The sequence below is a fragment of the Otolemur garnettii genome, unplaced genomic scaffold (assembly GCF_000181295.1).
Source record: "Otolemur garnettii isolate 467f Iridium unplaced genomic scaffold, OtoGar3 scaffold00011, whole genome shotgun sequence".
Taxonomy (NCBI): Eukaryota; Metazoa; Chordata; class Mammalia; order Primates; family Galagidae; genus Otolemur; species Otolemur garnettii.
In genome coordinates this window covers 32,296,717-32,314,450 of record NW_003852406.1, presented here as the reverse complement: position 1 = coordinate 32,314,450, position 17,734 = coordinate 32,296,717, and the positions used below count along the sequence as shown (strand labels likewise).

At 40.5% G+C, this 17,734-nt stretch overlaps 1 protein-coding gene across 1 annotated transcript in view; it reads right to left on the bottom strand.

Moving 5' to 3' along the window:
* The window catches only part of ARNT2 (aryl hydrocarbon receptor nuclear translocator 2), a 187,461-nt gene that overhangs the window by 38,945 nt on the left and 130,782 nt on the right, over positions 1 to 17,734 (bottom strand). Inside the window, exons 9-10 of the mRNA XM_023510130.1 lie at positions 2,898 to 2,974; positions 1,393 to 1,527 (exon numbers count right to left, since the gene is read on the bottom strand). Coding sequence (XP_023365898.1) covers positions 1,393 to 1,527; positions 2,898 to 2,974 — 212 coding nt within the window. The remainder of the gene's footprint in view (positions 1 to 1,392; positions 1,528 to 2,897; positions 2,975 to 17,734) is intronic.

Below are 17,734 nucleotides of genomic sequence, written 5' to 3'. Positions count from 1 at the left end.
GCGAATTTGGAAATAAATTGATTTTCTCCTTTATTGCATCTAAGAATCCCAAACTTTGCATGAATCTAAAGATGTGGAATCATATCAAGCCTCCTAATATTTCTTGTTGGAAATGTTTCTAGCTACAAAATATATGTGTAATTAAAACATTCATATCAACATGTCCCAAACTTTGTTCCTGAGAACAAGGATCTTATTCTTTAAAAAAAAAAATGCTTTTTATTTTGAAAGAAATTTAAATCTGTAGAAAAGTTGAAAGAATAATAATAATAATGAACCCCTGTATATCTCTCATGTGTGTTTGACAATTCTCAATATTCGGCCACATTTGCATTTTTCTTTATCTATACGTATACATGTATACACAAGCACATGTATATATTTAACAACTTCTTGGTGAACCATTTACAAGTAGGTTGTAGACAACATGACACTTCTCCCCAATGTGTACCTCATAAAAATGGCATTATCTTACAGAATTACAATATACCACACTGTGCCTAAGAAAAAAAATAATTATTTGATAAAATCACCCAATATTCCATACATATCAACATTTTAATTGTCTCACAAATACGTTTTCTAGTGATATGTCTTCAGACTACAACTTCTCCTGCCTTTTTGTGTTTATGACACTGACTTTTTAAAGGTGTCTGAAACAGAGGAGGCACCCATAAGCTCAGTGGGTAGGGTGCCAGCCACATACACCCAGGCTGGCGGGTTCAAACCCAGCCTGGGCCGGCTAAACAACGACAATTGCTACAACAACAATGACAAAGTAGCTGGGCATTGTGGTGGGTGCCTGTAGTCCCAGCTGCTTGGGAGACTGAGGCAAGAGAATCACTTAAGCCCAAGAGTTAGAGGGTGCTGTGGCTAGACGCCATGGTACTCTACCGAGGGCGACACAGTGAAACTCTGTCTCAAAAAAAAACAAACTAAAAAACAAGGTCTGGAACAAAGACCTGAAAATGTGTCCCCCTTTAAAAAAAGTTTCCAAATAACTGTGAAAAGCAAAGGGTTAGACAAATTGAGGTGGACATCTTTACCAGACTTTGTAGAGTCTTTCACATCAACAAGCTTTGTAATGAAGATTAACTGATCAGAGTCTCCTTTTAGTGGAAAACGGTAACTCTAGTTTATGAAAAATCAGCTAGAGAATCACAATGGCCAGGGCAAGGAACAAGGAATATCCTTCCAGGGGTGCAGGTGCTTTCAATGCCCTTTCTAGCTTTGGAAGGATGTCACTCTATCCAAGCCAGGGCACAAGGATCTGTATGCTGTGTCCCTGCTGTGCCCCTGCTGTGCCCTTGTGTTGTATCTCAAGCAGATAAGAACAGTTTAAGGAAAGTCAAACCTCTAGCCAACTGCTAAGAACTCAAACCATCTACTGACCTGGGGTTGGTAGCCAATCACACTGATGCATCGTGGATCCACGAATGTGATGATTCCATCAGAGTTATGGCGGGACAAGAACTCTGTGGGCACCGACATCCCATTCATGTCCATGCACACAGGAGAACTGGTCACCTGGGATGCAGAAAACCCATCTTTGAGGTAATGTTGGCAGAGATAGAGATGGAGATGGTGACAGAGACAGAGTGGGAATAATCCACACGGCTTTAATTTCACTCATCCTTCCATGTCATTCGTATAATAAGCCTAAAGTGTTCAAATAGCGCCCATCACATCTTCAACTAACTGCAACAGTTGGCCACTTTCTTTACATGTCTTGAGCTTCATTTGCCTTATGAACCAATGGGAATAATGAAACATATACTCCCATAAGGTGGTTGATCGAGTTCCAAAGAGATATTGAATGTTAAACGTTGCCACAATGTTGGTACTTAGTTGGTGCTCAATAAATGTTAATAGTCTTTCCTTCTCCCACCTTCCCTCTGCTAATGATGGTAAATGAGCCTAATGAACTGGTTAAAATATTTGGAACATAAACATTTGTAAGCTGAATTTACCCAAATATTCTTTCCTCACTTATCTGCAAAGAAATGCCCAGTGTTTGTCATACATGAATGAAATTGCTTATTCATGTGTCTGAAACTGGTCAGACCTAGGAAACCAGGGGCATGATGCCTGAACCATGGCTATTATGCCTCCCTCATCAGCAGGGGAAGCCCTTCCATGTCCCAGGGAGAACGAACAGTCCCGTCAATGGAGTGGCTACTTGTGTGCCAGACACTGAGACATTTAATTTTCATAAGATAAAAAATACACATTCCCTGCCCTTGGGGAGCTTGCAGGAATAAGCCTATGCTCAGTTAAGTCTGTAAACCAGACAGTGAAGGAAACTGACTGAGGTGAGAGCTCAAAGCCATGAGCACAGGGAGGGGGTAGGCTTGATTTTAACTGAGCACCAGGGGCTCATTTTAGCTGGGTTTTGAAGGATGAGTAGATCATAAGAACACAGGAGAAGAAAGAATTCTGAAAAGAGAAGGGAAGCACGGAAACACCAGGCAAAAGAAAGAGCCTGTGGAGACCCACAGAGATGGGGAGTGTGTGGAGGGTTCCTGGAAAGGGCAATGGTGTGGTTTGGAAAAAGGATGTGGTAGGAGAGGAAGGGAGGGGGATGGGTGGAAGCAAGGAGTCTGGACTTTATCTAGTAGACCAATGGGAAAAATTCAAGGTGGTGAAGCAGGGATGTGAGGGGAGCAGATCTCGACTTGGTGGTAACCTGCACAAGTCTGGGGACAGACCGGTGCAGCGTGTTCATGCCGCGAGGCCTCTGCTGCTCACGGCTCACGACCCCTTTTCTCCTTGATTCAGCCTCAGCTTTGTCCCACAGAGTGAAACACAGAACCCAACAAGTACCATCCAAACCTCAGTCCCCTGCTCTCTGCGATAATAAGCCTTTGAGATTAAAAGGGCTCTGAGCTTTTTCTTACCTGGAGTCTCCCAATTGCCACCAGGCAATATTTACTGCCTTGTCCCACGTCTGCGTCCTCTTCAGGTATAGTCATTCCTGAAGTGAGAAATGGTAGTGTCATCAACAACACACCCAACGGGAATGGAAAGGGGGAATGTGCACAGGATTTTATTTTTGTCATCAAAAACACAGAGCTACTGTTGGCCACTCAGGGCTGGGCAGGCAGGCGACAAGTTGGCCTGCTCCGTGTCTGCCTCCTGTTTCTGTCTCTGCCTGGTGTCTTTTGATAATTTCATGGTCTATGTACTATCTGCATCTGTGGATCATGCAGAGAAAGTTAAGGAAGATGAAATGGAAATAATTCATCTACACATTTGCACAATTTAGCCAAAACTTTTAGTTGGGAAGGAAATTTCAGTAAGAAGTCTACACGGGTCTTTCAAGTTATGTAAATACCTCATGTATCTGTAAACAAAGAATCAAACAAAGATCATAAGAAGCAAAAGGAAACAACAAAAATTAGTCTGACATTACTAATTGCCAGACATGGGGACACTACAAATATTTACCCTTATCAGGGAAAGCCAGGATTTTCTAAAGGCTAAAAAGGAGAAATTGGTGATGGTTGTATGGATTAAGCATTGAAAACTAGTTCTCTAGGACAGGAAGAAATTGGTTAAAACAGTCCTCATTGTTGACTGGGAGCAGACAAGAGTTTGGTCCAAAAAGGGTCTGGCATTGGGGTCCCTCACAGAGCCAGGTTTTTGAGTATCTGTCGCTGGTTAGAAATGCTGTAGTAAAAACAAACATTCCTTTCTGATCCCTGCTAGTCTGTTAAGCAGAGAATTTCCTTTTACACTGTGTAACACAGAACATAAATATTTCCACACTGGGTCAGACCAAAGGTTCCCAGTGACAGAGTCACATAAGTACAACCAAAGCCCCTCCCTGTGGACTTCAGAGGGTGTGTTCAGCATCACCACGGTTCCACAGGCCAGAGAAGCGTCACCCCCTCTTCATCCCCACCGCACAGTCTCCTCCCTGTCCCTGTCCCGTAGGTTTTGGGGTGTCCCTGTTGCATTTCCTTTGCACAATGAGCAGACATGGAAATTTTCTCAGACCTCTTCTCTGGAGGGCAGTGTGCTGCAGACACTCTTTTGAACTTTGCTTATTTCACTTAACAGTCCCTCCTGGAATTCACTTCACACCCATTCAGCTCTTCCTCAACTCTTTTTTTTTTTTTTTTTTGAGACAGAGCCTCAAGCTGTCCCCCTGGGTAGAGTGCTGTGGCATCACAGCTCACAGAAACCTCCAACTCCTGGGCTCAAGCAATTCTCCTGCCTCAGCCACCCAAGTAGCTGGGACCACAGGCACCCGCCACAATACCCGGCCATTTTTTGGTTGCAGCCGTCATTGTTTGGCGGGCCTGGGCTAGATTTGAACCCGCCAGCTCAGGTGTATGTGGCTGGCACCTTAGCTGCGTGAGCCACAGGCACCGAGCCCTTCAACTCTTCTTTAGAGCTGATTCATCCTGTTGGTGTGCATGGCCCATTCAACCACTTTCCTATGCAGGAACATCAAGGAGTTTCCAATAGTTTGCAACCAGAAATGATAATGCAATGAGCAACCTTGTTCACATGTATTTTCTTATCACTGGAGGGGCATCTTCAGGGCAGATCCCTGCCAGGATTACTGTGCAGAAAATCTAGCACATATGTAGTTTTATTTTGGCAAATTTCCCTCCAGAAGGGGTACACCAGTCTGCATCCCCACCAGCCATGTATGGGGGTGGGGGCTCATTTCCCCATAGTCTTGGCCAACAGAACGTGCTGGCACATTACTTAATCTTTGTCAGTCTGATAGGTGAGAAAAGGTTTATTAATGTTGTCCTAATTTGCATTTCTCTAATTAAGAGTGAGTCTGAACATTGTTTCATATGTTTGAGGACCATTTTTATGTCTTGCTTCTCAGGGACTTGCCTGCTGATGCCTGCTCTTTGTTTTTCTGTGTTGGTCTTTCTTTTCTCCATTTCTAAGCATTCCCTACGTATCTGGCATACTGAGCCACCCACCACAGAGCCTGCTGCTGTGAATGCTTCCCAACATGGCTCCCTGTCCTTTGCCTTTGCAGAAGATTTTAAAATTTCCAAGACTTTGTACAATCAGATTTATCAATCCTTTATTCCCTCTGGAGTCTGAGTCATGGTTAGAAAGCTACTTCCTACATAAAAGTTAAAGATGAATCACCCCTATTTTCCTCTGATACTTTCACAGCTTCATTTTATACATGTAGATCCCTCATCCATTTGGAGCTGCTATTTCACAGGGTGCATCTAATTCCAACTTTTTCTAAATGGCTATCGAATTGCTTTATTAACATTTCTTAAATGCAGTGATTTGATAGGCTCCCTTCCTCCCATAACATAGTCTCACATGTGGTTGGACCCCCTCTTCTCTCCACTGGCCCACTGTCCACTCAGGCAGCAGTAACACACCCTTCAGTGACAGAGGCCTGACAATGAGTTTTAATGTCCGGCAGGACTTCTTCTCCCTTGTAGTTTTTCCTTTCCAGTGTGCTCTTGGCTATTCTTAAAGGTATATTTTTCTTTTCTTTTCTTTTTTTTTTTTTTTTTGAGACAGAACCTCAAGCTGTCACCCTGGGCAGAGTGCTGTGACATCACAGCTCACAGCAACCTCCAACTCCTGGGCTCAAGCGATTCTGTTGCCTCAGCCTCCTGAGTAGCTGTGACTACAGGTGCCTGCCACAACACTGGCTATTTTTTGGTTGTAGGTGTCATTGTTTGGCAGGCCAGGGCTGGATTCGAACCCGCCAGATCTGGTGTATGTGGCTGGCACCTTAGCCACTTGAGCTACAGGCACCACCTGAAGGTGTATTTTTCTATTTGAACTTCAGTATCAACTTATCTGATCCCACAAAATAGCCTGATCACACTGACTTTGGAAATTAACTTCGGGAGAACTGGCATCTTTATAACATTGAATTGGCCTACTCAAGAATAAGGGAACTTTCCCCATTTGTTTAAGTCCAGTGAGTGTTTCCAAATTTTCGTCATACACACTTTGTATTAGTATACTTATGCTTATTAAAATTATTACTAAGTGTTTAATATTCTTTGTTAATATTATAAATACAATTTCTGCTACCACTGTGCCCCGTTTATTGTTTATGAATATGAAGACTATCGACGTTCATATATAAACATTGCATTGTGCTACTTCAACTTCACTAAATTATTTGTTTCAGTTAGTTTTGTCATTAAATCACTAAGCTTTTCCAGGTGTGCTGGTATATAATCTAAAAACAGAGATAGTTTTTCTTTTTTATTAAAGATTCTTTTGCCTCTGATTTCTCTTATTTGATTGTATGGAGTATCCCTCTTACAACGTTGAATAGTAGCACAGGTAGTGGGCATTCTTGCCTTCTTTCTGATCTTACTGGAAATGTCTCAGAGGTTTCTCAAATAAGATACTGCCTTTTGGACTAACAAATATAAGACACATGCACACACATTTATCATGTTAAGAAATTATCTCTCAATTATTATTCAGCAACTTTGCAAATCTCTTTAATGGCTTAACAGTGGACAGCTGGGTTCTAATATCTGCTCTGCACTCAATCTGCTACAGCATGTTGTTGTAGTCGAGGTACATACCCTATGGCCTCATGTGGGTTTGTAGTTGCAAAAGTACAAAGTGCTATTCTCAGAATACTGTAGATATTCTTCTTTGATTTTTTTTTTCCAAATCTTGAGAAGTGGTAGTTTCTTAAGGACTAATTGCAATATAAAATCCAAACCATATTAATGAATTTTATATGGTTACACTAACATAGATTGGTCTAACTTTGCATGGATTTTCTTTACCAATACATGATTTTATATGTCATGAATTGATCATTTGGAAAATATTGGTCACCATATTATACAGATCTTAAATGTTGACATATTATATTATGCAACATTTAAAATATCACATGTGTTAATATTGCTATGTATATCATCAAAAACATCTATAGATATTGATCAGGGTTGTGGTGGTGGATGCAAGCTTACAAAATTCATGTTTTCCTAAGAAAACTTGAACTTTATGATTAACAACCAATACTGTCAATTATATTCCTTGAACTAACAGGTTCACTTCAAGGGAAATATCATTGGAGAAAGTATCTACCAGACACACAAGTTTGAACAACCATAGTTTGTTAGTCATTCTTTCCAGTAAAAACTCTTCATCAAATGAAAAAAGCAGCTAGCTCAGCTCACGACCCGAGAAGCTCTTCCTTGACACAATGGCCAGGCTTTGTTGCACAGCACAAGCTGCTTCACCTGGTGCTTCCCATTTTGGGGTTTGATACAGTTTGCAAATTTTATTGTCTCATCAAGGCCATTCTCAGGTGACACCAGCTTTTACAAGTTGTTTATTTGTTTGATTGTAAGTGCGTGGTGACTGAGAGTACAATAACTGCGACATTTGGTACCACTGCCCTGGTTATACTAAGACCCAAGCAACTTTCACCTACCAACACTTTTTACACCATCAGTGCAAATGTTAATACAGTGAAAAGGGCAAACAACATCTGGGAGTTGTAATGAGAATAGTCTTAACTTTGTGTGCTCTGACACTCCCGGGATTCCCGGGGTCCGTGGGCCATGCTCTAAGAATGGCCCCTGCCTGACGCACTGCTGTTCCCCAGAGTCTGTCCTCCCTCCCTGTCTTTTAAAATCCTGTCCCAACATCTCTTTTTCTAGCCATATAGGAACAAATCCCTAGACTATGTCGCTAGTTAAACTTTTCTCTGGATTTCTAGACCCTCACTTACCAACCATAAATGTCCACATGGGTCTCACGGGTCTTTCAAACTCAATTGTGTCCGAATCTTTCTACCCAAACCCATTAGTCTATTACCTCTGCTGTGGACAGGGCTGCAGGTGACCCGCCTCATGGACATCCTCTCCTTCCACGCTAAATGCACCATGACTTGTTCAGAGTGGCAATGTGCCCATGCCATAAGAGGTGGTCATGTGACAGGACTCTGGCCTGTCAGGTGAATGCAGAAGTCACTGTCCACGGCTTTCAGGAATGCTCCCTCCTTCCATGTGAAATGAACACATGGCAGGGGAGTGGTAGCAGCTATCTTGAAAGGCAGGGATGCCGGCGACATAGCAAGGGTGGTGGAGTAGAAAGCTGGGAGAACGAGACTAACTCTGGACTGCCTATCTTTGGATTTTGTGCCGGAGAGGAAAATAAAGGGTGTCCTGGAATTGCATGTGAACTTTATGGACCCCCTGTATATAAAATAAAGTTATTTAAGGCCCCCATATTTGGGTTTTCTCATAAAGGCAGCAGAACTCAATCATGTCTTTGTACATATTCCAACCTCTATTAGAAGCATCTCTACCAGCAGTAACATCTGTCACTTAACTGGACTGATTTAGCAGCAAACCTATGTCTTATCTGAAAGAAATCCCCCATTTTGAGTGATTTTGGTGGAAGATAGTCCTCTAGCTTCCACTCTGGAAGTCAAAGAACACAGCTTTTTACCTTTGTCCTTCCTCTCAGGGTGAAGGGATGGTCAGAACTCATCAGAAGAACAGAATCCTCATCTCAACCAGGCCGTTCCCATTAATAAACAGTTTCCGGGCTCTGTGCTCCTTTGACCCATCAAAGCTGCCTAGGTTTCTCTCCACTCCTAACTCTGGGCCTCTACCCTCTAATTGATTGGTCTGATTACAGTAAGCCATCAAAATCTACCCAACAATTCTCTTACGGCTCCTACTGCTGTCTTCTGTCACACACCAGTGACTGAGGCCTTCAGGGCAGAACTCTGAGCAGAGCGTTCTCACCCGCTGCACATTAATGACACCAAACCTGGCTGCTCTGCTTCAACTCTACACTTCTTAGACAGACCCTGCTGTCCACACCACTCCCAGAAGCTGGCAGTGCCACTCCTTTGCAGGAAATGAACAGCATCCACCACCTTCAGTACAGCACACGCAGCTCTTCACAGTGTTCACTATGCTCAGAACAGCGACCAAATGGCAGTCAGGATGTGCACGGCCAGCACACAGGTGCCTTCAGAGATGTTCAGCTTTCTGCTCCTCAGGGGTTTATAACAGCCACGCTTTGGAGAGCTAGCAGGTTCCAGAACAATGCATTTGGCTGGGTAGCAGCAGCACACACAACTGCCTGAGAGCTGGTTCTGAACGCATGGAAGGGGCAGAAGGCAGAGTGATAGGAAGAAGGCTTTCTCCTGCTCTGCGGAGGGACGAGGGTACTGCCCCTAGGTCTGAGGCAGGAGGTGTCCTCAGAGGATGCAAGTCCACACTCCCTGTGAAAATTTAATCCCATGGCCATCCATTTCTGCTCCATGTCCTCCAGTGGTGGGGTGAACACAACATCCTCAAACACCTCAGTCTACCCGTCTCCTTGAAGATTCCTCCTGCTGGTCCTAGCCTTGCTCTTGGAGTTGTACACTCTTCTGCTGTGTAGCCCTTTGGGCAAGTGAAGAGCATAATTATGTCCTTGAATCTTTTCCTTTCTAGGCCAAATATCCTCAGTCCTATTTAAATCATTCCTTGTACAAAAGCAGTTTAAGTCTCACCATTTCCTTGCCACTTTCTGAATATGTTTCTGATTGCCCATATTCCCCCCAAATGTGGTGCCCACAATGCCCTAGATGCGTTTGTTACAGAGGCCTTCCACTCCTCTGGCTTACTGGCAGCACGGGAAGCAAGGTGTGTATTATGCTGACAGCTCCCCATCACCAGAGAGGCTTTTATTTAGTTGTTTTTAATCATAATGGAGTTATGCTTCTAGCCAAAATGGAATAACAGAGATAAAATTTACCTTCTTGTCTGAAACCACCACCACCACAACAACAAAAAACAAAGAAAATAAAAGAAATAATTGTTTATAAGACACTGGCTATCGAGCAATGAACAAGAGTAACCCCTGAGAGATGGATAACAAATCAGACAAGCCCTGAGTGTGATCCCAGCTCACTTCCTTAAGAGAGGTGCCAAGCCAGGGACATAAATTTCACAATGTCTGGCACCAAATAAAAAATTACCAGGCATGTAATAAAGCTGGAAAATAAAACCCACAATGATAAAAAAAAAAAATCAACCAGCCAAAACATGACTCAGAGCTGAGACAGATTTTAGAATTAGCAAACAAACACATTAAACTATTATTATAAATGTTTTCCATATGTTTGAACAGTTAAGTAGAGCCATGAAAGATACAGAAATAACCCAAATTAAACTTCTAGAGATGAAAACTATAATGTCTGAGATAAAAAATTTACTGGGTGGTGTTAACTGCATATCAGACATGGCAGAAGAAGAGACAGTTAACTTGAAGACAGCAAGGGCAACTATCCAAAATGAAAAATGGGAAGTAATAATTTTTTTCAATGAAATGAGCATTATTGAGTTGTGGGAAACTTCAAGTGGCCTAATTAATACACATGTAATTGGAGTCTCTAGAGGAGAAGGGAAGGGACACAGAAAAAAAAAATATTTGAAGAAATAGTGGCTGAAAATTCCCCTAATTTAATACAAAATATAAATCTTTGCCATAAAGTACAAAATGGAAAGATACTGCATCTTCTTTTTTTTTTTTTTGAGACAGAGCCTCAAGCTATCCCCCTGGGTAGAGTGCCGTGGCATCACAGCTCATAGCAACCTCCAACTCCTGGGCTCAAGCGAGTCTCCTGCCTCAGCCTCCCAAGTAGCTGGGACCACAGGGGCCCGCCACAATGCCCGGCCATTTTTTAGTTGCAGCCGTCATTGTTGTTTGGCGGGCCCAGGCTGGGGATTCGAACCCACCACCTTAGGTGTATGTGGCTGGCGCCTTAGCCGCTTGAGCCACAGGCGCCGAGCCAAGATACTGCATCTTGATGGGAGATACTGTTAACCTGAGCTAAGCCTGAGTTCATACAGAATTGTCCACTGCAGCCGTGGCTAAAACGAGAGTTGGTCCCCGTTGGAGTGACCCAAGCTCCCTGACCCTGTTGCCTTATACATAAAATGGGCATGAGAATGCTCATCTTACAGGATGCTGCCAGGACTAAATAAGATGATGCATGTGGAACCCCCAGCCCAAGGCCCAAATGTTAGCTTCCTTCTCATTTCCCTGACCTCATCCTCCAATTGCTGGTAAGCAGGTGTATTTATGAACAGAGAAAGCAGTTGACATGAATGAATTCAATGCCATAGGCCAGACAGAACAGAGAAAACAGCACAAAGCACCTTCAAACCAACTGGCGTAAAGAAAACTATGTTTTTCTCAATTATGTCCTTTGGTGAAATCCTTTAGCATCACTGGTTAAAACTGGAGACCATTTTTATTTCTTCCTTCAACAAGTGTCAACTGAGAACTTTTGCAGATTTTAAAAAATCCCCACAAACTCTCTTTATCTTCCTCCCATCAGGGATTGAAGTTCTATTCCTTTGTGACTACATGGACCAATAAAATACAGGGGAAATGATACTAGGGGCCTTTTAGACAAGTGGACCTAGACACCATGGAGCAGAAACAAGCCATCCTTACACACCCTGTCTGAATTCTCCTAATCCACAGAATCTGTGAGCATAACTAATGGTAGTGGTTTCATGTCAATTAATAAAATAAAATAATCCCAACTGAAAGGCGCATCAGCCCATGAGTGGATAGGAAGAGACTTGGGGCCCTAAGACACTATTCCTTTAAGCATATAAATGGGCTCATTTCTGAGAATGCACTATAATCAACCAAGTAGAACAATATTTGGCTTTGCAGAAATTAAATCGCAACCTGTTAACGAAAATAGTTTAGGTTCTAATGCAGGCAATTAATTGCTAGTTGTGAATGGAATCTAAGCGTATGATTGTAAAATTTGCAGAAAACCTTTAGTAAATCACAACTTCCTTCTAGGAATGAATTATTTAAAGTGCATAAATCTAAAGGTTTTCCTCAGGATATGGGAGTCAACTAAGGGATGGCATCTAAGTCAATGGGGCCAAACACTTGTAAACACTTGTAAAGGCGGTCCTGATACCGACCCTCATGTGCCACTGCAGAGATTTAATTGCCTATGAACTTTTAGCCACTGCCTCTCAGGTAACCAGAGCCTTGAGGTAGCTGTGGATGACTGCAGAAAGGCAGGGGAGGGCTCTGGCATTAGCAGACAAAAGGACTTAGGATCAAGTTCTCACATGCTACTTGTAACAAAATGCCTCTACAGGGCAGGACTGTGCAATCTTTATATTGTTGTCTGGGTATTTGGATTTTTATCTATTTTCCAAGCATTGCTTGCATAATATTCTGAAGCAATCCATGATCTTTAAAAATGATTTTGAGGCTAGGCGTTGTGGCTCATTTCTGTAATCCTAGCACTCTGGGAGGCTGAGGGGAGTGGATTCCTTGAGCTCACAAGTTTGAGACCAGCTTGAGCAAGCATGAGACCCCTCTGTACTAAAAAAGGAAGAACTAAGTGAGTTTTGTGGTAGGCACCTGTAGTCTGAGCTACTTGGGAGGCTGAGGCAAGAGGACCACTGGAGCCCAAGAATTTGAGGTTGCTGTGAGCTATGATGGCACAGCACTCTACCCTGGGTGACTGAGTGAAAGTCTGTCTCAAAATAAAAAAATGAAAAAGATTTTGACTCTTATTATTAAACAATAAAAAAGACAACTACTGTCAATTAAAAAATGGATGAGAAATCATAATATTACTTCAAGGAAGACATACCAATGGCAATAATGAGAATGTTCAACATCCTTACTCATTAAGAAAATGCAAATCAAACCACAATGAGATACCACTGCACACTCATTAGGATGGCTATGATAATTTTTAAAAATGCAATACCAAATGTTGGTGAAGATGTAGGAAACTAGACCTCTCATACCCTGCTGGTGGAACGTGAACCGGTGCAGTCACTGCGGCAAATGGCCTGGCAGCCCCTCATGAGGTTAGATGTGGGGCTGCCCTGCAACCAGCAATCCACCCCTAGGTACACATCCAAGAAAACAAAACCACGTCTGCATTAAAATGTACATGTGAATGTTTGTTGCAGCCTGTTATTCACAACAGCCAAAAAGTGGAAGCAAGCCAAATGCCCATTCACTGATGGATGGATAGATAAAACGTGGCAAATCTGTAAATGGAACATTTTTCACTATGGATGAAGCTCGGCAACCTTACACAATGTGAAAGAATCCAGACACAAAAGACCACAAGCTACATCTATGAGTTCATTCATACGAATGTCCAGAACAGGCAAGTTCACAGACACAGAAGGTAGATTAGTGGTTGCCTTGAACTGGGAAGAAGTGAGGAGTGATTGCTATGGGCACCCATGTTGATTTCACATCCTGGCCTAGTGCTACAATATACTACTTTGATAGTTCTTTACTACCTATACTAAATCTGAAATTGATTTGATATGTATCCTTCATGATCTTCCAAATGATCAGTCAGCTGTCCTCAAAGTTCATACTGTTTTCCCTCTTTCTTTCTTTCCTTTTTTTTTTTGACAGTCTCACTCTGCTGCCCAGGCTAAAGTGCTGTGGCATCACAGCTCACAGCAACCTCAAAATCCTGGGCTCAAGTGATCCTCTTGCCTCAGCCTCCCAAGTAGCTGGGGGTACAGGCACCATCTGCAATGCCTGGCTAGTTTTTCTATTTTTTTTTTTTTTTTTTTTTTTGAGACAGAGCCTCAAGCTGTCCCCCTGGGTAGAGTGCCGTGGCATTACAGCTAGTTTTTCTATTTTTAGTAAAGATGGGGTCTTGCTCTTTCTTGCTCAGGCTGGTCTCGAACTCCTGAGCTCAAGCAATCCCCCTACTTGAGCCTTCCAGAGTGCTGGGAAGACAGGCGTGAGGCATTGTGTTTGGCTTGTTTTCTCTCCCCCACTAACTGAAAATACTTCCTCTACCACATAGCACATTTTTAGAGATACTGGAGTTGGTTTTAAGACATTTACGTCTGCTCAGTAACTTGATTTCTAAATTTATTTACCACATTTTAGTTATTTGCTTTGAAATATATTTTCATATCTAGTAAGGCAATTATTTCCCAAACCTCTGTTCACTGAATTTTATTATCTATGTATTTGTCTATAAGAATTTCAGAATTAATTTATCATTTGAAAGGAATTCCACTGAGACTATTATTGAAATTGCACGACATGGATAGATGAAATTAGAAAGTATGGAGATCTTTGTAATGCTGACCCTCCTATCAAAGCATATGCACAAGTCTGTACTCAGCCAAATCAGTCACATCACTTCAATATCATTTTGTAATTTAAGTAAAGAAATCTTACATATTTCATGTTAGTATTGTTAATGTGTAGTTGGCATTGTTGTTATTTTTATAATGGGTGATGGGTGTTTTTGTCATGTGGTTTCTAAGTAGTTACTGATTCTTTTTATTATGCTTCCATCAGGGTAATTAACATACCCATCATTTCAAATATTTATTGTTTCTTTGTGTTGGAAACATTCAATACCCTCCTTCTAGCTATTTGAAACCGTATTATATATTATTGTTAACGTGGCCATCCCACAATGCTATAGAACCCTCGAACTTATCCCTCCTGTCTACAATTTTGTGTCCTTTAACAATCTCTCCCTATTCCTTCCTTCCTCTTCCCCTTCCAGCCTCCAGCATCCTCCATTCTACTTTCCATTTTTATGAGAGCAACATTTTTAGTTCCCACATGTAAATGAGAACATGCAGAACTTTCCATGTCTGGTGTATTTCACTTATAGGCATCCAGTTCCATCTGTGTTGCTGTGAATGACAGGATTTTATTCTTTTTTATGGCGAAATAGTATTCCATGGTGAATGCAGACCATGTTTTCTTTGTCCGTTCATCTGTCCTTGGGCACCTATGTTGGTTCCATATCCCGGCCTAGAGTTGCAATAAATGCGGAGGTGCAGACGTATCTTTGATACTCTAATTTCCTTTCCTTTGGATAAATGCCCAGTAGTAGGATTGCTGGGTCACATAGTAGGTCATAGTTTTTTAGCTTATCTATCAAAGTTGTATTAAATTTCAAAAACAAAGCAATGTATTTTCTACCCTTTCCTCTGCTCTGGAAGTATTTAACCCTTTCTAATCCACTTTTTCTGCCACCCATATATATTATTTATTATGGGTGGGGAAAAGGTTGTGGATTACTTGTAACTATCCTATGGTTTTAAAAGAGAAAAATATAAATGTGAATTCACTAGATGATTTTATTATCTATTTTAGGCTACATAAAGTAATTAAAGTGTTTATTTTTGTTTATAATTTTTTTGAGTGATACTCCTTGAAGCAATCTCCAGGATGAAGTCCAGGCTTCCTCTTGCATGTCTCACAGTAGAAAATGGCTTGTCTTCCTCCACCTTTCTCATTTCTTCTGCTGCAAGCCAGGCAATCCCTTGATTTTTTTCAGTTTGCATTATAAAATGCATCTTCCCATTTAGCCTTTCCTCAGTGTCAGAGATGATGGTCTCCCCGCTCTTCCTTGAATTTCTATTCCTCACATTGCGTATAAGCTGAGCGATGAGCTTTCTCCTGTAGGAAAGGTCTGTCTGCACTTTCTCTCCACTCTCCTTATCTAAGTAGCAGATAAGGATGTAGCTGTTCACAACTACAACTTCCATCAGCCAGAAGAATAATTTTTTCTACCATCTGAAGGACCTCCTTGTAAATCCATAACATCCACAGTACTGATCAGCTCTGTCCATTCTTCCCACAAACTCGTGTATTCTAAAGTAACTGTTTTTCAAATTGAATAGGCTGCTTCTTCCTATAATCAGTGATTAACTGTGTTTGAGGGCCAAACAATGCACTTAGCATTGTCATGGAATGAGAGGCACAAAATATATATATCTCAGATGTCTTCCAACATCAGAGCCTAAAAGGAAAATCATAACATTGGAGGAGGCCCGACATGGGATTGGAAAGGGTTTAAACAATTTCTCTGTAAAACTTTCTAGGCCTAGAATCATTTGGGGAACAGTTCTTTGTCAAATTTTTCAATTTTCTTACCTAGCTTTGATCTTCTCTCAATTTTAAAAATCCTGTTTTGGATTCAAATTTAGTTACGTATTTTCTTCCAGAATTTAGCTTTCTTCCCAAAGATTTTAACACACCTAAATCTAGTTATTTATAAGTTATCAAACTTTTTATTCCAAGTATATATTTATTTTCAGTTTTTAAACTATAATTAGACTTCTCAGAGGTTTTCTTTTACCAGTTTTAATAAAGAATTATTTATAAATTAGAAAATCATGTTGCTTTCTAATTTAATTCTTCTCATTTTAATTTTTTTCATTAATCCATTCCTTTTAGTTTGCTCATGGTATTTTATTATTCTTTTTCTATTTCATAAGTTAAATTAATAGTTCATAAGTCAAATTTCTTGTTTTCTCACATTTAATAATAAAAATACTTCACAGTAGCTGGGTATGGTGGCTCATGCCCTCAATCCCAGCACTCAGGGAGGCTGAGATGGGAGGATCTCAGAGCTCAGAAGTTCAAGACCAGACTAAGAGTGAGACTCCCATTTCTACTACAAACAGAAAAATTAGCTGAATATTGCAGTGGGTACCTGTAGTCTCAACTGCTTGGGAGCTGAGGGAGGAAGATCACTTGAGTCCAAGAGTTTGAGGTTGCTGTGAGCCACGCTGAGGCTACCTGGGGTGACAGAGTGAGATTGTGTCTGGAAAAAAAGTTCTTTTGCAAAGCCACAGCTTTCATTGTTTTGGACACATATCTAATATGGAGTGGGCCATGGTTGTTAATTACAAAGTAGTCAATCATTAGACTTTTGATTCCCATACTTCACCAAAAGTTACTAGATATAAGTTCCTTTGTACAAACAATTGATTTCTTAAAATAGAAGTTTTTACTATGAATTTCTGGATTTATTGTATTGGGTTTAATGAATTTAGCCTTTTAAGTTTTATACTATAAAATGTATTGAAGTTTTAAAAATCCATTTTTAAGATGCTACGTGAAAATTGGAAATTGAGTCTATATATGTGGAATTAAGACTATTGACTGTTTTACATAATCTTGATATCTTTTTTATATTCTGACTACTTGATTTATCAAGATCTGAGAGAACTACATTAAAGGTGCAATGAAAAATAGTTTAGCTAATTCCTTCTTGCATTTTAACAGTTCTGCTTCATACATTTACACATTATAATATTTCACAACTATTCTATTTTACCGTGAACTCTTGTTTTTAATAATGTAAATGCACTTCCCTATTAAACACAGTCTGTTTTAAATTTACTTAATATGAATACTCCAAACCTATGCTTTCATTTTGTTGCTCTAGCTTCCCATCCATTTATTTTTAACTCTTTTCTCAATTTGTTTCCAGATTATCTCTTAAAAATTTCCCGATACTATTTTCTTCAGTTTTGATCCACTATGAGAGTCTCCACTTTTGCTTTAGGTACTGGCCCATTCTTATTTACTGCTTTAATTGTATGTTTGGTGTTGTTGTAATTTTATTTTATGATTTTTAATTTTTAATATTCCATCATTCATTCCTTTTTTAATTCTCTGGCTAGTGATGAAGTTTTATTACCTTTTACCTAGTAATTTATGTTTCATATTTTACTCTTCTTGTAATTATTGTTACCTTTACATTAAAAGTAATAAAAGTTCTATTTCTTTACTCACATCAACTTCTCCTCTTAAAAGATAAGAAATTCAGCTTATTTACATGTCTCTCCTATCCACCTTCCATTTTTTGATTGAAGTAATCTGGGATGTTTACATTCATGTTATTATTAATAAGTTAAATTTTATATGATGCATCTTATCTTTCAATAATCAGACT